The sequence below is a fragment of the Kickxella alabastrina genome (assembly GCF_025024165.1).
Source record: "Kickxella alabastrina strain RSA 675 chromosome Unknown BX661scaffold_3, whole genome shotgun sequence".
NCBI lineage: Eukaryota > Fungi > Kickxellomycota > Kickxellomycetes > Kickxellales > Kickxellaceae > Kickxella > Kickxella alabastrina.
This window is the reverse complement of record NW_026251474.1, coordinates 890,914-914,822: the sequence shown is the minus strand read 5'-3', so window position 1 is coordinate 914,822 and position 23,909 is coordinate 890,914. Positions and strand designations below refer to the sequence as shown.

Below are 23,909 nucleotides of genomic sequence, written 5' to 3'. Positions count from 1 at the left end.
TACATTGCGTCCGAAGCTGGAATTGCAGATTTATGCTGTGAAATGAAGGCGAATGAGAATCAAATATAAATATAAATATAAATATATAAGGGAAATAAAAAGTAAACAAAGCCCTGCGCACTCGATCAATCCGAAACAGCACCCTTTTTAAGGCTCGCCCCCTCGTCAATTCCATTCACAGGGAAAAAGCCTAATTTAAAAACAAACAAAAGCCCATTTGGTTTACTTCTTGGCCTTGCCCATGCCCGAGCGGAAGTACACGATGTCTCCGTCATCGATAGTCGCGTCCTTTCCGCGGATGTGCAGCTTGCCGGTGGCCTTCAGCTCAGCCTCGCTCCGGCGGCCCGCAGGTCCTCGTACCGCATAACGTCGACCTGGATCAGCGAATCAGCGATGTCATTATGGATGCTCCTCGCGGCCTCGGGCATCTTCGCGCCCTTCCTGCACGTCCACGCGCGCACCTCGCAGCCAGTGCCGACAGTGAAGAAGTGCATCAGGTTCAGCTGGTCATAGCCCGTAACGATGATCTTGGGGACGCAGTCGGCACACCGCTCTCCTTGATGAACGCCGCACGCTCCTGGGCATCCTCGATGGCCGCAACGTTGGACTCGAATGCGGCCGAGAACGGAATCAGCTTGTCTCCGGGGTTGTTCTCGTCGATCCACTTCTTGATCAGCGGCAAAAACTTGTTCTTCTTGCGCACGTAGTCCTTCTCGCTAACGTTGGCCAGATAGGTGACGGGCTTGGCGGTCAGCAGGAACTGCGAGTTGATCGTGTCGACCTCCTTATTGGTCCACACGCCCTTGCGCACGTCCTTTCCGGACGCAACCCAATCGCGCACCTTCAGAACGGTGTTGAACTCGTCCTTCTTCTTCTTGTCCTCGACGGACCCGTTGCCGCCCATGCGGTCAATGACGCGCTGGTTGAGCTCGATGAACTTGTTCAGCATCGCAACGTCCTTGAGCCGCAACTCCGTGTGGATGATCTCCATATCGCGCGCCGGATCAACCTCGCCCTCCACGTGCACAACGTCCGCGTCGGTAAACGCCCGCACCACATGGAAGATCCCATCGACGGCGCTAATGTTGGACAAGAACGCGTTTCCCAGCCCAGCGCCGGCCGACGCACCCTTCACCAAACCGGCAATATCCGTGATTGTCAGGAACGCCTCGATGCGCTTCGTCGGCGCATAAAGATCATGCAGCCAGTCCAGGCGCTCGTCAGGAACACCGACGCGGGCCTCCGTCGGGTCGATTGTGCAGAAGGGGTAGTTTTCCGCGGGAACCGCCGAATTGGTGATTGCATTGAAGAATGTCGATTTGCCTACGTTGGGAAGCCCAACGACACCAATCTTGAGATTGTTGCCGGGACGCCCGAGCTGGACCTTGTCCTCGGTGACTTGCTTCTTGGGTGGCATCTTTTTCTTGCTGGCTAACTGACCAAGGCTGCTGCTGTGGAAAAAAGAAATTGGTGTGGGAAAATTAAATCTTAAGGGAAAAGATTTAAAAGAAGCACAAAAGAAAGTGGTGGGCTTTTGCGCTTTGAAATAGGCGGGGAGGGAGCCGATGGGTGGGTGGCGGTGGTGGTGAGTGGTGGTCACTCCTCTCCTTTGTTGTTGTTGGGGATGGGAAAAGCCTTGGCTTTGGGTTGCTGAGGGTGCTGATGCCCGAAGTGCCGAGCTTTTTATGCTGCTGCTGCTGCTGCTGCTGGTTGTCCACACGCACCGCTTGCTTCCATTAAAAATAATGCTCTGCTTGGAAACGGCTCCTAGAATCTGAAGCGACATCTTTTTTCTCTTTGGGTTCATGAATCCAGGAGTTGGTAGAGAGAAAAATACAGTGAAAACTTTTTTTCTTCGGGTAAAGCCCAAGAAACTCCCACAATGCAAGATACGCGCCCTCGTAGCTTTTTTCTTTTCTTTCAATAGTGAGCATAATAAAAGAAAAAATTTTCAACCAGATGGTCTAAACTGAGCCGAGTCGAGACGGACCATATTTAATTGCTTGATTGAGCCGGACCGAAGCCTTCCAGATAAATGGTTCTCTCCCTCTTCCAAATAGAACCTCGACTCGCAATCACCACCAAAACAAAAGATACTCATAGTTACCCAGTATCAATGCTAAACTCCCACATAGAAGCAACAATCAACAATATGTAATAATTAAAAGATGTTACTGGTATTTGATTTAAGAAGAAAAAAGAAACAATTATTTCCTAAAATAAAAATAAAAACAAGGGGTGTTGTCTTAGAACATGGCAGCGACAACGGCAACGGCAGCGACCAGAGAGCCGGCAGCAACCTTGGCGGCACCGCTGGATGAGGAGCCAGACTTGCTCCTGGAAGCGCTAGTGCTGGAACCCTTGCTGGACTCCTCGCTGGACTCATCCTCAGTCAGCTATCCTCCTCAATATCGCTGGACTCCTCCTCCTCCTCAGAGCCTTGACAGTGGTGGAATCCTGCTGCTCCTCCTCAGAGCCATCAGCAGTGGTGGAATCCTGCTCCTCCTCCTCCGAGGAAGCGTGTCAACAATATCACTGGTGGACTCCTCCACAGAAGTGGTATCAACAGTGATGCTGGTATCCTCCTCAACGGCACCGGCGGTGGCAGGGGCTTTCCGTCAAGAGTAACCCCGTGACGCCGGCGCGGGAAAGAACCGGGTTCATGATCGCGGGGGCAATGCCGGTGGCAACATGCTGGACGAGCTGCTCGTCGAAGGCGGCGGTCAGCTGGGTTCCGCCAATAACTGCGGTGGCCTGGGCGAAAATAGCCGGCTGGGCAGCCTGCAGAACGGGGAGGTCCTCGTTGATGACGCTGACAATATCATCCCAGTGGGCGGAGATCTGGCTCAGAGCATCGGCGTTATCGGCGGTCACGCAGATGGCGGTGGTGGCAAGGACAGCGGCGGCAAAAGCAAACTTCATTGTAGGTTAATTAAAGTAGGGTTGTAAGTAGTTTGGAGGGAGTGATTATTAAGTTTGGTTTTAGACTGTACAAATAAAAGAATTTGAAAAGTGGTGGAAGAAGCGAGAGGACGTAAGGGAACAAAATAATTGTTTTGGATTAAAAACTATGGAAAAAAAGGTTGTAGGGAGAGGGAGGGAATTGGCGTTGGATTTATATATTTTTTAGGTTTTTAGTTTTAGTATAGAAATTGATTTCCTTTATTTTTGTAGTGGAATTCGTAGTCGAAGACAAATCTATTCTTGGACAGCATCTTTTTCCTTGTCCAATGGAACATACTAGCAGCACCCTGTCTGCACAAGAAATAAGTGGACAGATAGACAAGCGCAGTCAAGACTTTAAAAAAACTTATTTTGGGAATGGCGGCATTTTTTTTCCTGTCCACTGGAAGAAAGAAAAATTGTGGAGCGAAGAATATTATACCATTCCGCCAGTGTAATTTACGTATTGGTTTTTCATTGTCTACCTTGTATCACGAGACTATATAAAAATAGGTATTTTGGTTTTCCTGAGAGTCCATTAGAGAGAAGGGGGGTGTAAAAAACTAGGGTATGCAACCTATATACCACACTCACCACTGTAAAAAAGAATACATTTCTTAATGTGCCAAGAAATACACAATGAGTGGGAAAAATAAAATAGAAAAATTACAGCTCGGCATTAGCAAACAGCCGAACAGACTGATTATCCACTTTGACATTTTTATGCATTTATGGGCCATAAAATGCGATAAAAATAACAGTGTCCCTATTTTATTTCTTCAGCTTTCCCACCAGAGCGGAAAAGATGAATGGATTAAGTTCCCGGGCCAAAAAAATATATTATTTGGACAGTGCTCTTTGGCTTTTTTCCATTGACTGGCTCAGTTAATCATTCCGAGATTTTCTCCGTTGCCGTACCAATCAATAGGGAAAAAAAGTCAATGTTATTTGCCGCGCTTATACTCTCTACCAAGCCACTTTAGCTCCTACAGTGTGGTGAGGGGTATTTTCTGTTAACCCAACAGGTACGTTTAGATACACTCTGTTTTTTATATCCCAAGCTAAAAATAAAGAAATCACGATCAAGTTATTTTTTCTAATGACTATAAATCTTTGAAACCAATAAAGAAAAAGCTGTGAATGCATAATAAAAAAGCCTCAAATATTATTTTTAAATGACAAAGATATAATCGCCAATCTACTCATGCAGTGCGTGCGTGTATGCGTGCATTATCCTTTATGACGAAGCGCACTGCACTATAGTAGTTTTTTTGCTTTTTTTATGACACCAAAATCTGTTTGTTTTTTTTTTGCTTTTTTCTTTAGGTAAACAAAAATCACTTTCGTTTTTTTCGCGCTTGGTTTTATTTTCAAGACTTGAACCAGTTTTTAGTATGTTTATTGTTTCTCACATGCATATTGTAAAAAAAATTGCTGGTCCCTTCTTATTTCTCCACTCCCGCAAATCTACACTTGGAAATTAAAATGTAAAAACAAAAAATTCAAATGGTCTGTTTTTTTAATAATGATAATCAATTTTTTTGTATTTCAAGATTGATCCCATGATCTTGCTACAACCATTTTTGTTCTAAACGGGTTTTTGTTTTCTGTAAATCAGTAATCCTTTTTTGGTAGAATAGTGCTTTTTTATTTGGCGGAATAGTAATAGTGCACAATTAAAAAGCACGTCAATTACGCATATCCTTCTTGAATTTGTCTACTATTTTTCTTTTGCGAGCCATTTCTTTCATAGAAAAAACTATGCCTGTTTTTTTGTTGGTGGATTCAATTCCCGAATGATTCACTTTTTAAATGGCAGAAAACTGATACCAGGTGTTATCTAGAAACATGAATTGCAAACAAAATACGAAATGCTGAAGCCAGTGTTTACATTTTTCCTTCACAAAGTAAAACCAACAAACAACAAAAAAAAAAAAAAAAAAACCAACAAACAAACAAACAAAATGTGCTTTTATCCCCACACACCACCAACACCGACTGATATCAAGTTATATGTTTACATTTCAGAGAGAAAAAACAAAAGGGATATATGTCCATTTTATGCACATGCCGTATACATATATGTGTACGTATGCAGCTTAATGCTGCAGCCCGAAATTACCATTGTCATCGCTGGAAATAGTGGGTATTTTTTCCCGCTTGCGCCAAATGTGCTCAGATAACAGGAGCTGTATTTTTTGTTTAGCATAACAACCATAAACTTGAATTACCCACTGTATTCAATCGTTTAATCTGCTTCAGGATTAGATTGAAAAATCAACTGCAAAATAAATGTATTTCACACGCATCGTTTTGGACGCACTACTACTTTCTTCCATTTTTCTCAAAAAAGAGCTTGCCATGGTTTTTTATTTTAGCACATGCTTCTGCTTGCCGCCATTTGTTTGTTTTTCACATGAATTCGGCCTATGTGTATTTTTTGGGAGACAAACCACCGCCAGTTCGGCCAAGCATTGGGCAACGGCAATCATTTTTTGTAACTTCATTCATTTCACATGAAATAAAGGAAAGCTCCATTTTTGGACACATTTGGTGACAAAATAAGCACGAGGACACATACAATAATATATTTTACATTTCACTCATGTGCGCTCATATGTCATCAATATGATGCTCCGTTTGTCCTTTTTTCTTATTTTGGTATTGAACCACACGCAAAATACCTTTCCTGTCACTTAAAAAGTGGTAGAAGGATATTTACAATAAAAATTGTTGTTGACGATACAAAGTGTACAATACTTTGCAATGATTTATCCTGACCTTATTTTCATAATCTTAATTTGTTTTTTTATATTATCTCTGCCTAAACCTCTATTGTAAATTATTCAATTGATACTGCCCTGCAGTTCCAATTTCCCTCGTCGTATCCCAGAACATGTGCTCATTCCATGTCATTTGCTCACATGCAAACATGCGAACATGCAAATGTAAATGCATTGTGTGTCCTATGCTTCCAATGGAATAAAATGAATGTCTATTATAGTGCATTATTAGAATGGCAGGCCATCCGCTGGTTTTAAATAAAACATACATATTTTTAAAGATTGTTCCACGCTTAATGTATGCAGGACAGCAAGCATGGAGTAATGTGCGTGTCCTACCACCGATGCAAAATAATTTTTATTTCTCCAAACGATCAACACCCATGACCACTTTTTCGTATTTGTTTGGTACGGTAAAGTAAGAAAAGGAGATTGACACAAAAGCAACTACCAACAACATTGGGGATGCCGTTCCTATTTAGTGGGATTGGAGGGGAGGATTAGCGTATTGGGATATTTTTCCCTACACTTATTGCGCAGTAGCAGGGGGCATCATTACTTTTTTGTTTGGCTGTATTCCATAGGGCCTGACCGCACTAGGGCCATCCCTAAAAAAATTGAATTTTTTCCGCTCCTTTCTCCGTCTCCCATCCCTTTTCTCTATACGAGTGGGAAAAAATTGGGAAACAAATAAAGCCATTTCAGTCAGGCGATCGCGTGGCCCACTCGCCAGTAAACCTTTTTAAGCTAATTCCTCCTGCAACAAATTGACAAGTGTTATTTGCTCGTTGCTCGTTTTTTCATCTCACGAAAATATGTACCGCGAATCTTTGTAAAAATGATACTGGTAATTTTCTAGTTGGTGTTGGCCACTCTGCATATTTCCTTCCCCCCACCCACCTACCCACCCACCCAAGTTTCCTATCCAGAGTAAATAAAACCCTGCTGCTTAAAAAATATATATATTTGGCGGTTGGCTTTCCTTTTCATTCCACTTGGCTTTTGCATCAAGATATTTCCCCTTCAAATTTCTTAATTTTTTATTTGTTAAACTTTCTATTATATAATTTCGTCTGCGCTTATTTCCTACGCTAATACTAATATTTAATATATTTGAATAATGATCGGAACGGCCCAAGCTATTAATACTGGGCCTAATGAGTCGCCTAAAAACTCTGTCGAGAAGGCACCCAACAATGCTGATGATTTCGTTTCGCCCGTGTCAAGGGCCAAACTCATTGTCTTTTACATCGGGTAAGTTTTCTGCTAATCTGTCATCTTTTATTTTTAACACACATCTGTGTTTACAACCATTTTCCAGGGTCTTTTGCTTGTACCAGGTTCTGGTTCTAGTTCTGGTTTTATTTATTTTTATTTCCAACACTCTCCTTTCTTTGCAACCCATGGTTCAACCCCAAGATTACAACTAATAGATGAGTGGGCTATTTTTTTGCCACGATACCCGTATGCGGAAACCTAGAAATTTACTCATTCGTTACGAATGGATAATCCAATTGAAACGTAATTGATGTTTCTTGGTTGTCATTTTTTTGGTCGGCCGCTTACTTTTTCTGGCCCGTTCACTAAAACCAAGAGGCCAATCCCAACGCACATACTTTTTTTACCCATCCCTCACAGAAAAATTTCACAACACTTTCTTTTTGGACCATATGTTTTTTATTGGGAAATTGCCTTTTTCATCTTTGGATTGATATCTTTTGAGATGAATACAGATCAGTATTTTAAGCTTTTTTGGCGGTTCGAGCCAGAGGCAGAGCCGTATCTTATTCTTTCAAAATTATAAAAACAAATGTATCGTGTCTTCATGTGTACATGTAAAAGTTATTAAAAGTTTACTCACCTAAATTGGCATCTATTTAATTATCTAGTTGGCCATACAGCTCTACATATGATTACATGTTCACTTGCTGCTGCTTTTATCCCCCAGAACCCGTGTGACATTATCTCGTGCTCATATCTCACCTCAAATATGCAATGCCGATCATCCCCCCACCAGCGCATATATTAGTTATAACATATTGCTAACTAACCATTATTTATTTAGTTTTAAATAATTTGTAGTGCTCTGGTCGCAATCTTTGTCACCAATTACCAGACTGTGGTCCCGGCCTCGTTCTTTGTCCAAGCAGTCGCTCCCTGGGGTGTCGGGGTGAGCTCACTGTGGATGCTTGCTGCATATCTCATCGGCTACGTGTCTTTTATACTTCCAACGCTTCGCATCTCAGAACTAACTGGTCGTCTGGGAGCTTTCTGGTTCGGTCTGGTCGTATTTGTCATCTTCACCGGCGTTGCAGGCCATGCACACTCTGCGTATACTTTGCCGTTCTGCGTGCCTTCCAGGGTGTTGGCGCGGTATCGTTGCATCGGTCTCATGGCTGACTGTTGCTACTAACTCGTCCGAACGTAGTCGCTCGTTGTTTGTCGCCGGCCTGTGTGCCGCGCAGCTGTTTGGCGTTGGTGCTGCCCAATCATTGGCGGTAACTTGGCGGCCAATGGCAAGTTCCGGTGGAGCATCTATCTGGCAGCACCCCTGATGGTGATCCCGGCCATTCTGTGCACCCCAGCGCTTATTGCTGACAAGAAGCCCGCCGGGAGCGAATCGCTTATTCGGAGCATCGTGCATTTCGATTATGTGGCATGCTGCTGCTTTTCGGCGCTGTCATTATGCTGACCATGGGCCTTGTCTTTGGTGGCAACGAGCATAAGTGGAGCTCGGCTACGGTTCTTTGCCTGATTATCTTTGGTGCCGTTTGCATTGCTTTGTTCCTCTTGTGGGAGCGGTTTGGTGCTCACAGCCCGATTTTTAACGTCGCCTGGTTGCATGAGCATAACTTGCAAGTGTGCGTGGTCAATATCCTGTTCATGTCCATGGCCTTCTTTGCGCACTCTGTCTACGTTCCCATTCTGTACATCACCGCGCGCATGAAGGACACCGCCACGGCGGAGGCAAGACCGCTCCCTACTGGGCTATGTCGATGGGTGCCGCGCTGATCGCCGGTCTGGTGCTCCGCCACAAGGCCAAGCTTGCCCGTCCTATCATCTGGAGCGGCCTGATCATTTCCATCGTCTTCTCTGGCCTTTACTACACTATCCCTGCTGCTACCCCACGAATCCAAGGAGAATGCATACTATGCTCTTGCAGGTCTTGGAATGGACTTGCGTTCTCTGCCATCAGCTATCTTGCCAGATCAGCGTCCCCCACAATGAGGTTGGCGCCGCCGCCGTCATCGGTCACTTCTTATCTATTGTCGGCGGTATGCTTGGTCTCATTCTCTACCAGGCTTGCTTAAGAGCCGCTTGATCATTAACCTTGATCCCGTGTTCCAGTCTGACAATTTCTTGAAGGTCTTTAATGTTCGCACGATGGATATTGCCGGTCTTGAGCTTTCGGGATCTTCTATTGTGAAGTATGTGCCTCAGCTTGCAGGGTTATTGGCGATAAGCTCGTTGAATCGCTCCATACGACTTATATTATCACTGTTCCGCTTTTGGGCTTTGCTCTGTTGATGACTGCGCTGTACAAGCACCGCACCAACAGCAGCAGCGACTAATAAAGCTGCTTGATAACGAGCTTTTTGCAATGGGTCATTTATTTTTATAAAAAATTATCTAGAAAACTAATGACATCCAATTCGTGAAAGAATGGTTTTTGAATTGTACAAGGGAATATCAAATTACCACCTGATTAATATGCGAATCAAGATATACAAATTCAGCGGTTAGAAGACACTAAAAAACAAAACAATTGATGGTGGTCGAGCGCTATAACATGATTAGATACAAATAGTACCCTTTTCATATCGGCTGACCTCCCTGCCAGATCTACATTCATTGCGACAAATGTTGATTTTTTGGAGCGCAAAACTCTTCATATTTGTTTTATTGATCAAACGCTCGCATAGTTTAGTTGGTATCAAAAAATAAATGAGAGAAATTAATATAATGAAAAATGGAATAATCACAGGCTGGAGTGTGTCATGCCATTTATCCTATCAAGATCTATAGATACCACATAATCACTAGGCATTTTAAGCTACGCTTCAGTGTGTTACAAGCTAGTTCAGAAAATATAACCATAGAATACAATAAAAATAGTTAGCAACACTAGCTCAACTATTCTAATAATGTAATTTTAAAATTTTAAAAATACAAATGCAAAGCAATCAACTAATGCTGTTAATAGTTGGCTTACAATTTTATTTTATTTAATTGTCGTTTCACAGCTGGCTCAAAAGAACAGTATTCACAAAGACAATTTATTTATGCCTCCAGATAAATCATAAAACGATGTCTGAAATTATACAGAATTTGAAGCCAATACTTAATGATAAAACCAAGGCTGCTATCGACTCCAACATCAAATTCAGATGTCGGAATCGTGACATTGCATTGGTGTGCAATTTTATTATGATATTCTTATATCGTCGCAGCTTTTTAAAGCACCGCCCAGCTTTTGAGTGTTTTGCTAGACTACCAGTTGATCTGAATCTCATGCTCAAACGCAAGGCCACACCCAAGTGCAACAAGACTGGATACTTTTTTATAATTTTTCTTACATCATGGCGGCTATTACTACCTGACAGCTCAATCCCTACTGGGTAAAGTCAGTGACCACAAAGTAGAGAGAGAGAAAATATATAATTGAGTAAAATATAAAACAAGCAAAAAACATAAACTAAAGTTGATGAATAAGACCAATTGTCTACCGCATCACCTTGTCAGCCATAGGCTTTATTGTAGATCTGGCCACATGCCCCTATAATGACAGCAACCACAAAGTGGGTGGAGGACCTTGTCCAAAACTCCATATTAATTTTTCTAGATTATAATTTTTAATTTTTAAATTGTGTTAAGCCCACATTATTTTATAAATAAAATAAAAATAGCGCTTTAAATTAGTTTCCTGTATTGAAATTTAAACATAGTCCAAAAAAACGCGTAAAATTGATTTTAATGCATTTTACGGCTGCTACTTTCGATTGTGGTCTAAGATAGCTGATTTCTGACAACTACTTGTCTGCTCTTTTGTTTGCTTTTTTCTTTAAAAGTTAATTCAGTTGAAGAAGCCCGTGGCCAATAAGAAATATTGTTATTTTTGCTTCAAATCCTCCACGCCATAGATTTTATAAAATTTTAATATCAGAGATGCGCATTGTGGATTTTGTAAGGCCATATGGGATTATTGTATTGTAATTTTGTTTTCTGCTCCTATTAGTCATAAATTGTGGTCTTATTTTTTGGCCCTCTTTTTTATTCCTTTTCGGCTGAAAATTTTACGTGGGACGCGGCCCATCGAAACAATTTATTTTTTATTTTTCTGCAAAATTTTGTATTTTACATACTCAATGATACATCTCTGCTCTATAGATTACTTTTTTCATACTGTTGTTTTTTACTGGCCCCATTTGGCCAGGTTTACAAGACAGACAACTACCAGTAAACGCTGTTATAATAAGGATAAAGTATATTAGAAAACTGAGCTGTTCCTGTGCTCATGGCTGGAACACCTTAGCATATATATCAAAGGCAAATTATAATAAGTGCGCGGCATCTCCTGTGCCGCACACATATACACAAATATTAAAAGAAACGACAATAGCAAAACAAATGTTATTTTGATGCACCTCGAAATTGCGTCAATTGCTACTGTCATCAGGATCTGGCAAAAACAGGGTTAATCGTAAACATTGTGCAGCTTCGTAATCGATGTAATTGTATCAGGGCTTCGGGTGACGTCCTGCATCTGTCCGATACAGCTGTACGTGAAGGGGTCTCAGCCCAGGCCACTGGCCTGGGTCGCAGTCCCCCCCCCCCCGCAAGATGGATATTGCCGCCCTTGAGGCTTGGGAGCCACAGTTTTAAAGTTTGTGTCTCAACTTGTGGGTGTAATTGTCCAAAAGATGGTCGAATCGCTTCATACGACTTTCATCTTTTCCATTTCATTTTTGGGGTTTGCTCTGCTGATGACTGTGTTTTACAAGCACCATCTACACTGACCAAGCTAATGTATTTAAAAAATAGTTTTGTGTGTGGGGGGGGTTATTTTTTATTTTTCAGTAAATGGCGGTGGTCTATTAACCACCTATATTTTCGTATTTATTAACACATACATATCGATATGAATATTAAACCATATGAGTTGTTTTTCCACAGCCTCCATAACATACCATTTGGTATCATTCGCTCAACGCCCAAGAGAAATTTAAAACCTGATTAAGAACCCCGCTGCTTTATGTGGAATTCCGCGTTCATTCGATTATCTTGACTGTGGTCGCTGATTAATTTGCTGTGAGCTGAGCGAGCAAATGAGAGCGGGAGCATAAAAAGGCCATGAACAAATAAGAGTGGAATTGTGCGATTGCATTTTGCGTTGCACAAGAAATGTACACAGATATGCCAACAAATTTATTTAAAAGGGCAAAGGGAAAGGAGATGGTGCTTTTAAACTTTATATTTACTTATTGTTTGTCTCAAACCTTTTTATTCACTATGGTTTCATCATCATCTTTAGCTGCAAAAGCACAGCCGCAACTTCCAGTGCGCCGAAATTCCAATCCAACCGAATACACCGTTACATACAGATACGCCCCAGTCATAGAAGAACCGTCCAAGAGAAGTAGTATCATCTACCCGGAGTACCGGAGATCAGGAATCGGCGGCCACACAAACTTGAACACGCAGTCAGGCATTGGCGGCCATATTAAGGAGCGCATAGAAATGGGAATGGGCAAGGCATGTATGTCTCCTTTGCCTTATCGTAATACCAGTGAAGCATCAGCGCCTGGTTCTGAAAATATTCCGCTCAAAAAGGCTATATCCGTGAGCAGTTTGCGCTTGTTGACGAGATCGCACCCTCACCCACAAAGAACTGAGAAGCCTGTTAGCGAGCATTAAGTTTTCTATTTTTTTTGTAATATATTAAATACATGAATATATAAAATAAAAACATTATGGAATACTTGCGAAAATAAATAAAGACAATTTTAGGACAGGCGCTAATTACTAAAAGTGCAAAGTGGACCGTAAAATTACAATACAGGAAATAAAAGTTCATATGTCACTAGCGCGGAATGCGCCGCTTTCCCTTGCCATGCTTTTTTGGGGCCTCAGCAACGCCAATAACAGTGGCACCGTGCAGCTCGCCACCGTCACCAGCACCAAGTTCAGCCGAAATAGCCTGCTGCGTGGATATAAAGAACGACAAGTCACGCACTTGTTCCTCCATATCAGCAATTTTGGCTTTCAAATCAGCAACCTCCGACTTTAACACGTCCTGGTTTTCGACCAGATTTTTGGACATTGCGCGCTCCTCCATCAGAAACCGCGCGTCCTCGGTGGATTTTTTAATCCATTTCGCCACTGCAGCCTCCAGCCGGCTCTTCTCTGCGACCCACTGCCTGCGCTCATCATCGGCTTTTGCCTCCCGGGTATCTGCCAGTTTGCACTGCTCCCGGAGCTGCGCCTGAAGGTCCGTATTCTGGCGCTGCACATCAGCCAAACGGTGCTCCAGGTCAGCCTGAGCCTTTGGGCGCTGGGCCAGCTGGTGCTGCAGTCGAGCGACCTGAATATCATAGTGCTCCTTCTGCGACTCGAGCTGAACATTAAGCATGATCTGGGCCTCTGACAGCGCAGCCTCCTCTTTTTCGTCACGCAGACCAGCGCTGCCAAGCTCCATCACAGCTGCGGCACTGGCCGGGCGCGCTGGTGGCGTATTCATAGCGACCACCTTCCCTCCTTGCGTGCTCTGGAGCAGCCGGTGCACATATCCATCGCCAATGTAGTCCCAGACCACCTGCGACTCGAGCTTCATCGAATATGGGTGTTGGGTGTTGGTGAAATGATCCTTGGCATGGGCGTTGGCGTAGCGGCCACAGCCGATGGAGCCACAGATAAGGCAAATCCACAGATCATCTGTGCGCCCACACTCGTGACAGCGACTGACGTTGTCTGGTGAGTGATCGTGGTCCAGAGAAACCGTCTTTTGGAACTGCTCGTGGTCCACGAAGGGCGCCGTTTGGCTGTAGCGGCAGACCGGACAGGTGCCATCGCCCCATTGTGCTAGGCAGCGCCTGTGGAATGTGTGTTGGCAGAGGATCGTCAGAAGACCCGCGGTTGTGCTGTCCAGCCGCTCAAGACACACCGGGCACGCGGGCAGGTCGCTGCTATCCGCTTGCAAAAACAGTTTCTCGGGCAATACCTGCACGCAACCGCTCTTATATTGGCAGTGCTGCACTTCGCGCGCATCACACTCAACCAAATTTATAAACACCACGTAGCATGTCTCGGGCTCCAGCGGGCTGAACGTCTTTCCGTTGTACTGCGTGTAGAATTCGCCTGCTTGCGCTGCGCTGGTGAACTGGAGCATGATGATGTAGTGGTTGTGCGAGTCTGCGTCTCGGATCACCCGCGTGTGCCCGATGCTGTCGCGAAAAAGCCCGGCAAAGGACATAAAGTCTGTCGGTGTCATGTACCCGGGAACTGCCAAGACGCCAACCACCTGCGTCTCTGTCCCACTGTCTGCCTCTGTTGCATTGCATAGTACTGACTCATTTCGATTGTTGCTCTCGCCGTCGCGGAATAGGCGCAATAGCCCAGTCTCCCTGTCCTCGGCAGACCACTCGGCCCGTGCTTCAAAAATGCCCCTCAGTCCTTTCCGCTTTGCCGACGCCTCTGGCTCTGACTCTGTTGTCTCGAAGGTCGTTTTCAATGCCGAAGCCGATTGCTTGTTCATTTGGCATAAATCGTTAATTTGTGTAATGCAAGTGAAAAATATGAAAAATTAATAGAACTAAAGGAAAAAGAAAATATATGCGTGCTTGTTTAAGAAAAAGACAAAAAAAGCCTTGTGACAAAGTCACCTTCGCACAAGCAAAAAATGTATGCCTTCTACCAGAATCGAACTGGTGACCTTCTGCTTACTAGGCAGACGCTCTGCCATCTGAGCCAAGAAGGCATTTAATTGCTTTCTCAAGCTAATCAATTACTCTGTTTAAGAATAATATGTACATACATAACTATGCTGTCTTGACTTATTGGATTTTTGTTTGTACTTTTATATTTGTGCATGGCTAAATCAAAGCAAGGTCATAATTTGTGGACATGAATAATGATGACGATAAAGTTTCTTTTATTTATTTATTTGTTTGCGTGGCAAGTCCCAGTCGACTTGTTCTGTTAATTTTGCGACAGTCGCCAACCACAAAAAAGCACCTCACCTCCCCCACACAAAACGTGTTTCTTTTACTACTTTTCTTTTCTTTCTCTACTTTCTTTTTTATACTATTATTTTTATATAAATTCAAAGTTTATTTATGTTTCACAAGACTCATCGGCAACTCATACTATTTATACTGAAGCTGACAATATTCACCGTACTATTTATTGAATTCACTCACATTAAACTCCAAAACACCACAGCGGACAAAGACATGTTTAAACTACCGTCAGCCGAAGAGCAGCAAGCCAAGCTTGGGCAGTTCAAGTACTTGCTGGACGACTACTATCTTGAAGACGACCTGCCCAAGGAGGGAGAGGAGGCTGTTCAGTCTGCTGAGCCTGTGACGGATACAGGTGTGTTGGCCTCAGCTGAGGGCGATGATCTGAAGGGACAGATGGTGGTGATGGTGGGATAAAGAAAGTCATTAGATTGTCGACGCTTCCTCAGCCACTGCGGGTTATTAAACCGGGGAGCCGTGTTACTCGCGATTTGAGGCCTAACAGGCTGAACGTCTTTATTGATGAGAATGACAAGATCACGCGTGTTGACTTTTTCTAGTTTTGGCTTTTATTCCATGTAGATTATACACTATAAATCAACTTATTTTTACTTTTTCTTTGTCTTGTAGAAGCAGTAACTTGAAAATAAAAAAGATAGTGTACTTGTATTTCAGACTTAGGGATCCTTCTCAATGTCTCCCCCTCGTGCAGTAAATTTACGACAATGTGAGTAAAATGGAAAAAAGATTAAATCGATAGCATAAAAAACATGACCCCTTTGTTGTTTTAATTTTGTACTCAGCGTGACAATGGGAAAAATGAGAGTCAGCTGAGAAAGGTACTGACATGACATGAATGAAGCCATGCTTTTTTATATATCTCTGCTCTTGCTGTCAGTGCGAAGGAAAATTGTTGAGAAAAAGTGGTTATCAGGAGAGAGAGAAAACAAATGGACGCCTTCTCTTTATATTTCCCTTACATTTTATTTATTTGAACCTATTTTAACAACGCACATCTTATTTTTCAGCACAATATAATACACATTAACCATGGCTGGCTGCACTACTAACCATACCTTTGCTAATGTTGCAAAGGGCGAGACCGAGGCTAGCGTTATTGCTTCTCTCGGCAACCCCAGCGAAATAGACGGCAACACTTACATGTGGAGATGCACAGCCAATGCGGGTTACGTACTCAAGATTACGTTTGACAACGGTGTTGTCGCTTCCGTCAGCCATTAATACACTAATTTACTAATAATATCAAATATATTTTTTATAGCAGACAAATACGTCGAAATGTGCTGATGTGATTGTTCATTGCAGCTAAAAATGTAAAGGAAGTTAAAGGTGGTTGGTTAGATAGCGTATAATCTCGAATAGGGAAAGTGGTAAAAAAGGAGGGGTGATGACGATTTAAGTAAAGCAAAATGGCTGTTGTTTTGTTCTGATTGGACCTGGGGCTGTTTTCTTTATGGCTTTACTTTTGTTTTTTTTGCGCACGCCAACACGCCAGAGCGCCCAAAAGCGTAAAAAGAAAGCTTTTCTTTACATGCAATTTGGCTTAGAAAAAAACACTCAATTCGCCTTATTTCTTCTAAATTCGACAAGCAGCAACAGCACAGGCCTACTATTTAAACACATGGGCGCGTTTGCAGAGCTTGTCCGGCTCGGCGGCCTTTTCAGCGCCTACGCTCTCCTCCTCCTGTCCTCACACGCGGAGGACCCGCATCCACGGCACTGGGAGCCGAGACAAGCAGCCATATGCGCGGGCTCCTCTCTAAGGACATTACCCGGGATATGCTCGAGTCGCCGCGGTTCCAGATCAAAATGCTCAGCGCGCTGATTCCCGAATCCAAGCTCCCCGCCACCATCAGCCAACTCCGAGCCGAGGCCTCGGAAGGCCCCAGGGTGTGGGTGCGGATACTGCTGGCGACGAGCTTATTGTGGATCCCGTGGTTTTGCGCGTCGGCCGGCAGCTCACATACTTGTGTCGGGTGCCGCGCGTGGGCAGCGACCGGGTGGCAGCGGAGGCGGGGCGGAGGCAGCGAGGGCAGCGGCTCTGGCCACAGAAGAGCAGCGGCAGGGCGGCACGGGGGCGGAAGAGGCTGAAAACGCGCTGACGGTGCGCCGCGGGCTCAAGCTCCTCGGCTCGCTCGAGTCGCAGTGTATCTCGCTGACGGTCGGCTTCTGGACGTACGAGTACTGCCACGGCCAGCACGTGCGCCAGTTCCACCAGGAAACAGACAGCAGCGGCACAATCCACGTGCTGGAGTACCTTTTGGGCGACCACAGCACCGCAGGCCATTCGCCGATTTGCTGCAAATGGCGCAGAGGCGGCGCCTTCCGTGGGAGAGCGGCGGCTTGGCGAGGAGCAGCAGGTGGGGGGCCAGTTGACCAAGGTTATTCGCATTGGCCGCAAGCGCTTCCTGACCCAAGTCTGGGGCGGCGGCACCCTGTGTGATATCACCGGCAAGCCGCGTCAGGTCGAGGTCCAGTTCCACTGCGACCCGAACGGCCCTGAGCGCATCTCGCTCGCGGACGAAGTCGCTGTCTGCCGGTATGTGCTTATGGTCAATACCCCAAGGCTCTGCGCCGACCCGCGGTTCTACGATACGCAAGAGTCCGCCGCCTATGACATACTGTGCCAGCACGTGGTGCCCGATGAGGAGTACGAGGAGATGCTGCGGGAGGCGAAGGGGAAGGAGGACAGGCGTGCGATGCTTCTGGACAGGTCCTTTGATGCGGACAAGGAGCATGGTGGTGGCATGGGGCTGGGACGAGTACGATGATTATGGCTTTGGGGATGACTTTGATGCGGGCCTGGCCGATGCTGCTGCTGGTGGGAGGGGCCGGGCCGTGCGGAGAACCAGCCGATGGAGCCAAACCAGCCGAAGCACGCGAGGCACCTGAGGCAGCCGTCGGAGGACGCGCCTCAGGTGGTCATCAGCCTTAACGACCCTAGGCTTGCGCGTGCGCCGCGGGAGAGCCGTGAGATCCTGCACAGCATGCTGGCGCTGATGTATGGCGACAGCGACCTTCGCGTCAAGTTCGCCGACCCAAACGAGCCATCTGGACCAAGCGAGCCATCTGAACCAAGCGAGCCGGCAGTGGACAAGGGTGGACAGACACTAAAGCAAATGAAGAAGAAGGCAGCTGCGGGCGTGACCGTATCTGTTGTGGATAAGGAAGATGCGGCGGACAATTTGGAATCCAACGACAAGGATGAGCAGCCACGTGCCCATGATGAGTTGTAATTGTTTGTTTTTGTTTTTCGTTTTGATTTATGCACTTGTGCATTTATGTGGATACTTCCATACACTGTGAGGTTTATCTTTCCTCCCCTTTCCGCAGCACTTTCTTTTTTATTCTCCCTTGCACTCTTGCGAGCACGAGCCATACTTTTCCTTGTAAAATAGAAAATTGGAAGCAAAGGAAAATGGAGCGGATGGAAACATTCCAAAAAGCAAGAAATTAAAGGATTGTCCTTTTGGAACACTTCCAAACCCAGGAAATCAACAAATAAAAAGCAACCAACCATTTTTACTTTCATTATTTTCTTAGTTAAGACGAACAAAAAAACTATATAAACTTCAAAAAAATATAAACGTCAAAGCGTCCGCGTCCTCTTTTTTGTTATTCATCCTTTTGCTTTCGTCTATTTTTTTACATAGCATCATTACCATTTATTTTTTATTTTAAAAATATTAGTTACTTATTATGCGGCTTTCCACAGCTTTTCTTCTATTCATTTGCCTGGCATTGGCATTTGCCGTGCAAGCAACAACAATAACAACAACAGCAGCAGCAACAACGGACCTGCTGGCTGAGCGTAAGGGGTCTAGCGGCGGCAGCGGCGGCAAGGGGGTCGGCGGCTCCAGCAGCGGCAAGGGGGTCGGCGGCTCCAGCAGCGGCAAGGTAAACACTGGCACAAGCACTAGCACCAAAGGCGGAGGCGGAACCACAGGCAAAGGCACAGGCTCCCTCGGCGACAAACCCCCCAGCTACGCCTCACTCTACCCGGACCGCTCCGGCACCAGCGTCAGCGCCAGACCCGTTGGCACCGGCGACTCGTCGCGCGCATACAGTCCGCCACCGGCATACTCTGCCAACGCCAATTACATGCCGATTAATCGCGGCCAGACCCTGCCCCCCTATTCATTTTCTTCTAGTTCTCCCGCCGTGTACTATGCGTCGACGTCGCGCAGTGTGTATCCGGGTGCTTGGGGCTACGGGTTTTATCCGATTTACCCCTACCCTTACTGGGCATACGGATCGGGCTCTTGGACTGGCGGATCCTATTATACGGGCCAGTATAACCATGGACTCAACAGGTACAGCAGCGAGCTCCGCAACACCACTGTACTCAACGGTACAATATTCCACTTATCGGCGACCAGGACATATTCAACACGGATAACAAGAACATTACGTTTACGGACTTTAACAACGGCACAATTGAGATTCAGCCATGCGGCAATTGGTCCAGCTCTGATCTCCAAGTCAAAGATTCGGACTGTGGATTTATTGTTCTGGACCTGCGTAATGGCGCTGTGGTCCAGGGTAATGCCAGGGCGGAGGTGCGCGATGAGATTACGTTTTTCCAGTTAAGCCTGGGTAACAGGACGAGCACCCTGAGGACCCAGACTATTTCGAGCACGGAAAAGTCAGTGAAGGCTGGGCCGGTTGCTGGAATTGTCGTTGGAGTGGTTGCGTTCATATGTATTGTTGCCGGTGTCATTTGGTGGAGCATACGCCGGAAAAGAACTATTTAATCATTGAAGTAGACTGCGCTTCATTTTGTAAATTAGTGATATTTATTTTTGATACCTTTTTTATTATCTTTAACATAAATACAAGTGTCCCTTTTGCAGACGCCAGTGTTGGTGAGGCAATGCGGCTTGTTTGTGACGTGGCTATTATTGCACAGTGGGCATGGCACCGCAAAAAGGTCAAGCAGGATTAGTAATTGTGAATGTTTCAAACAATTATTTGTTTTTGGTTTATAAATTAATTATCACAATTAGTGTACAAGTGCAGAATTAGAAATATTGAAAATGAATAATAAACAAGAAATATAACAAATATAGCATCACACCATACTCTTTGGCTCTTAGCTCTCTTCAGCTTGTATTCGGTATCAATTATACATGCGATTTGTCGACACAGTCACTATTTTCCCCAGATCATGTCTACAACAAGGACAAATGTGCACAGTCTTCTTCATCCACTGTGTCACAAACGGCAGTACTGCCAGTGGCCAATACACCGTGGCTATTGCAACTGCCATTGCGACTGTCCGCGAGCTGGCACGTGTTTGAATCTTGGTATGCACGTATTTGTAGCAGTTTGGGCACTGAAGCTCGACCGGAACATCCTTCAGCTTGATATACGTGTCTGACGAAATACGAGGGCTGTTATGCGTATCTGTCAGGTACCATGTATCCAAGACTTGACACGTATGGAAATTGTCTGTCTTTATTACCGGTGGTGCTGGTATGGTTTCTCTGTGTGTTGGGTTCTGGGCACAGTGTTGTTGTGGCACATTGTTAAAAGTGTTGTTATAAGAGTAGCATTTTGCGCGTGCGAATACAGTTTGTTTGCGTTGCCATGGTAGCTTGGCATGTTGTACATGGCTGTGGGGGACATGGTCATAAATTAAGACAGTGAAGGACAATACAACAGATTCTTGGTTTATGGGTTTTTTTAACTTGCCACTTGAAACTAGATGTGCAACTAAAGGAGAAAAGTATGATTACATGGCGACAACAAAAAAAGAAGAGAAGGAATAGCAAATATGAGGGGAGTTTGCGCTGTTTAAATAATTTTTAGCCACCCATTTCTTTTTTGTCAAATAAACATTTAAATTGCAGCTCTTGTCAATAAACATATCAGCGAGAAAGCAAGTGATAAAGAGAAAATAAAAGGCATAGAGCTGAAATAAATTCCATGTGATACATTATCTGTCACGGTTTTCTAGATTTTTCTAAATTATGTTGTAAGTGAAACAAATATTGTTAGTACAAAAATTGAGCACCACGCCTTTGGTTTTTTATGTCATTTGTTTTGCATTCATCCACGCAGCTACGTGGGCAAAAACGTAGATGTGTACATCAAATGTGTGTGTCCACATGTGCTTTTTAGCAATATTCTTTTTATCCATTGAAACAAAATATAAAGAAGTATTTCCAAAAGAAATAAAAAGCTAAAATAAGCCCACAGTCAGTGAAAATGCGTGCATGTCAGCAGCCCATCTCTGACAATGAAAGTGAGCATACGCCCCGCAGACCCAACATATTTTTATTAGAATTCCGTTGCATTTATGAGAAATACCCCCAGTGTATATTAAGAAATACATGTTAATTTATTTGCAAATAGTATGAATTGGGGAATTTTGGGTTTAGGCAAACGGTGATTATGGGGTCTCTGCCACGAAGCCACCATGGTGTACTTTCAGGCGGCGCGCAAATGATGTCTTTTACGCTTTTATCAATGTCAGCCTGTACTCCGACGCTTCTGCCTGCTTTTTTGTAAAAAGTTGTAGTTGTACGTGCTGGGCGAGTGAAGATGGCTATTGGGAATGCATCGAGTGGACAAGGCGACTCAGCCCAGACTTGTCTTCCCGAACGCTTGCTTTGGCGAGCCAGTTGATATTATTTACCAGAACAATTATCACTGGCAAAATGCTTTTACAGGCTGTTTTTTATTAACGGGTAAAACGCGTTTGAAGTATATTTATGGATAGTTGCCATGTTGGCTTTACTTTGCCCCATTTATTCGTGTATTCGATAAAGATATGTCCTCCAACACAAACAAGTAGGGTTAAAATGGTTAGCTTTATGTGAAAACCTCGAGCAATGTTGCAAGCGACTAAAGTATATCAAATTGTATGCCATTGGGAATAGGTATTGGTTCATTTTATATTAGTACGATTAATTATACAAAGTTGGTGTTGTTGCAGGTTTCCTCCGATTGTTAATACTTTGAACTTTCAAAAACACTGTCGTTTGTATTTAAGCATTTAAAAAATAATCAGTAGCTGCTATCTCTATGCAGATATGAAGTTTGCACATGTTGCAAGGATTCATATTTCGTAATTACGAAATTTTTCATACAAATCTCCAGGTTCCCCGCGCCCATTATTACTATCCTGTCTTTTTTCCTTTCTTTCTATGGACCTCTGGTTACTGCATTTCCAGTGCGTTACCTGGACCTGCGACACCAGCCACTGGTCGAAAGACACGAGCAGCTCAGACATTCTCCAGCGATCATACTGCGCTCTTTTCTGTGGATCGCCAATAACATCATATGCCCGGCGAATATCGTACCACTGCGAGTCACCCGTCACCCTGTCTGGATGATGCTGTAGTGCCAACTGCTTGTACTCTTGGTGTATTTGCTCTTGAGTAGACTGTGGGAAGCAGCGCAAAATGTCGTAGTAGTCGGGGATTTGTGCCTGTGCGTTGGGCTGACTTTGCTGTGTATTTGTGTTCATTTACTTTGTAAATAAAATTTTAAAAATAGTATGGATAATTGGCATATCTTTTGTTTAGGGTATAGAGAGCAAAATAAAACTGCGCGCCCATTTGTTTTTGCTGATTTGTCGCCAATTTTCACATGGCCTAGAAGCCATGGGGGAGGGAAAAAGTGGTTGTATCAGTGGTGCTATGAATGATTCCACGCTGATTGTTCCTTAAACACAAATCGGGGTATAATTTTCTTTTTTTCTTCTCATAAGAATTCTGACAGCTACCAATTTCAAATTAAAAAAAACCACTTTTGATCATGCGTGTAAGCCAATGAAAAACTTGTATGTTATTGATGCAATGATTAAACATTGGCTGGCCTTGCCCCGGACACCAATCTCCCCACAAAGCAGCAGTGTGCTAAGAAATCCTGGTGCGGATTACTGTAGTACTCACGAGCAGCAAGCAAAAAGCAAAAAAAGACAGTCGTACTTTTTCTTTTCTCTCATTTTTTATTTCTATTTTATTTATTACATACAATGATAAACGTTACGCCAATATACGGAGTGATCATTGCTGTGCGGTAGTCCTGCTTGTGTTCACCAGTTGGTATCGACGCAGACAAATAGCCATACAGCAGGCGCAGTTCCAAGATAACATGGCCACGGGAGCACTGAGCGCGGACCACACATACAGCATGAACTCTGCTGGCGTGCGCCCGCCCATGGCCGCTCACTTCAACAACCTGCAGACTGAAGAAGACAAAATAGAGTATCTGCCGCCCTACCAACCACCAGTCAAACCGCTGACCACAGAGCCACCGGCATACACAGAAGACATTGGGTCCAGTTCCCTGACAGCGCCGCCAAGGGTCGCTAATGTATAATAACAGACGAAACTAGACTAAGCTGGCCAACTTTATGTTATTGTTGTCGATGTTGTCGTCGCTGTTGTTGTCGCTGTTGTTGTCGTGGGGCTTGGCTTTGTAGGCGGATGTTCCGAAAATAATTCCGATGAGGATTCCGGCCGATATCCAAACAAAGGCGCAACTGAATCCGTGGTCCATGGTTTGCTCATCCATTGGTAGCAACGGGGTGTCCGCTAACAAGAGCTCACTGCGGCCCAGACTAGTGTTGGAAAAGGCAGACGCAGGAGAAAACTGGCAGCAAATAGGGCACAAGTAAGGGCGGCGAACATTGTTGTATATTTTTCTATAAGCCTGAGATAAGGGGGTGATGAATAGGATGTGAGGCGAGGGCAATACTTTGTATATTAAACAGTTTAGAGAAGAAAGTCACTGCTATTAGCAAACGACCTCTACTATTTTATTTATACTTATTCTGTTAATACAATGTGTGAAAGCAAGAGATACCGTGTGCAGTTACTTGGTACACACATTGCGCACTACACGAGTCTCGACAGTGGAGGTCATCTATTTTTGGTCGCTGTAGTTGAAATAACTGAAAAATTTGCGAACATGT

The 23,909-nt window shown here is 44.4% G+C and overlaps 9 protein-coding genes and 1 non-coding gene across 10 annotated transcripts; 6 read left to right on the top strand and 4 right to left on the bottom strand.

Moving 5' to 3' along the window:
- Positions 1-65: 65 nt before the first annotated feature.
- BX661DRAFT_177842 (P-loop containing nucleoside triphosphate hydrolase protein) lies at positions 66-1,876 on the bottom strand. Its single transcript, XM_051534744.1, has 3 exons — positions 548-1,876; positions 361-527; positions 66-334 (listed from the first exon to the last, which is right to left on the bottom strand). Exons 1-3 carry the CDS (start codon positions 1,805-1,807, stop codon positions 223-225), a joined length of 1,539 nt encoding a protein of 512 aa, XP_051394325.1. The 5' UTR covers positions 1,808-1,876; the 3' UTR covers positions 66-222.
- Positions 1,877-2,161: 285 nt separating this feature from the next.
- On the top strand, positions 2,162-3,658 carry BX661DRAFT_177841 (uncharacterized protein). Its single transcript, XM_051534743.1, has 4 exons — positions 2,162-2,577; positions 2,609-2,658; positions 2,704-2,923; positions 3,175-3,658. The coding sequence occupies exons 1-4, from the start codon at positions 2,254-2,256 to the stop codon at positions 3,184-3,186; spliced, it is 606 nt and encodes a 201-aa protein (XP_051394324.1). The 5' UTR covers positions 2,162-2,253; the 3' UTR covers positions 3,187-3,658.
- Positions 3,659-6,631: 2,973 nt separating this feature from the next.
- Positions 6,632-8,262, top strand: BX661DRAFT_66766 (uncharacterized protein). The gene is made up of 2 exons (XM_051539388.1): positions 6,632-6,980; positions 7,809-8,262. Exons 1-2 carry the CDS (start codon positions 6,847-6,849, stop codon positions 8,137-8,139), a joined length of 465 nt encoding a protein of 154 aa, XP_051394323.1. The 5' UTR covers positions 6,632-6,846; the 3' UTR covers positions 8,140-8,262.
- Positions 8,263-12,147: 3,885 nt separating this feature from the next.
- Positions 12,148-12,649, top strand: BX661DRAFT_177835 (uncharacterized protein). Its single transcript, XM_051534742.1, has one exon. It carries the CDS (start codon positions 12,180-12,182, stop codon positions 12,639-12,641), a length of 462 nt encoding a protein of 153 aa, XP_051394322.1. The 5' UTR covers positions 12,148-12,179; the 3' UTR covers positions 12,642-12,649.
- Positions 12,650-12,698: 49 nt separating this feature from the next.
- BX661DRAFT_177834 (uncharacterized protein) lies at positions 12,699-14,560 on the bottom strand. The gene has a single exon (XM_051534741.1). The coding sequence runs from the start codon at positions 14,476-14,478 to the stop codon at positions 12,808-12,810; it is 1,671 nt and encodes a 556-aa protein (XP_051394321.1). The 5' UTR covers positions 14,479-14,560; the 3' UTR covers positions 12,699-12,807.
- A 67-nt stretch (positions 14,561-14,627) lies between these two features.
- Positions 14,628-14,700, bottom strand: BX661DRAFT_t17. The gene has a single exon. It is a non-coding gene; the product is annotated as a tRNA-Thr (tRNA).
- Positions 14,701-14,946: 246 nt separating this feature from the next.
- Positions 14,947-15,638, top strand: BX661DRAFT_177833 (uncharacterized protein). Its single transcript, XM_051534740.1, has 2 exons — positions 14,947-15,317; positions 15,353-15,638. Exons 1-2 carry the CDS (start codon positions 15,059-15,061, stop codon positions 15,520-15,522), a joined length of 429 nt encoding a protein of 142 aa, XP_051394320.1. The 5' UTR covers positions 14,947-15,058; the 3' UTR covers positions 15,523-15,638.
- A 1,154-nt stretch (positions 15,639-16,792) lies between these two features.
- Positions 16,793-18,219, top strand: BX661DRAFT_169034 (uncharacterized protein; the record flags this gene model as incomplete). The annotated part of the gene is made up of 3 exons (XM_051533487.1): positions 16,793-16,875; positions 17,238-17,522; positions 17,928-18,219. The coding sequence occupies 3 exons, from the start codon at positions 16,793-16,795 to the stop codon at positions 18,217-18,219; spliced, it is 660 nt and encodes a 219-aa protein (XP_051394319.1).
- A 594-nt stretch (positions 18,220-18,813) lies between these two features.
- On the top strand, positions 18,814-19,943 carry BX661DRAFT_177830 (uncharacterized protein). The gene is made up of 2 exons (XM_051534739.1): positions 18,814-19,324; positions 19,363-19,943. The coding sequence occupies exons 1-2, from the start codon at positions 19,085-19,087 to the stop codon at positions 19,735-19,737; spliced, it is 615 nt and encodes a 204-aa protein (XP_051394318.1). The 5' UTR covers positions 18,814-19,084; the 3' UTR covers positions 19,738-19,943.
- Positions 19,944-21,967: 2,024 nt separating this feature from the next.
- Positions 21,968-22,526, bottom strand: BX661DRAFT_177828 (DnaJ domain-containing protein). Its single transcript, XM_051534738.1, has one exon. The coding sequence runs from the start codon at positions 22,455-22,457 to the stop codon at positions 22,047-22,049; it is 411 nt and encodes a 136-aa protein (XP_051394317.1). The 5' UTR covers positions 22,458-22,526; the 3' UTR covers positions 21,968-22,046.
- Positions 22,527-23,909: the final 1,383 nt, after the last annotated feature.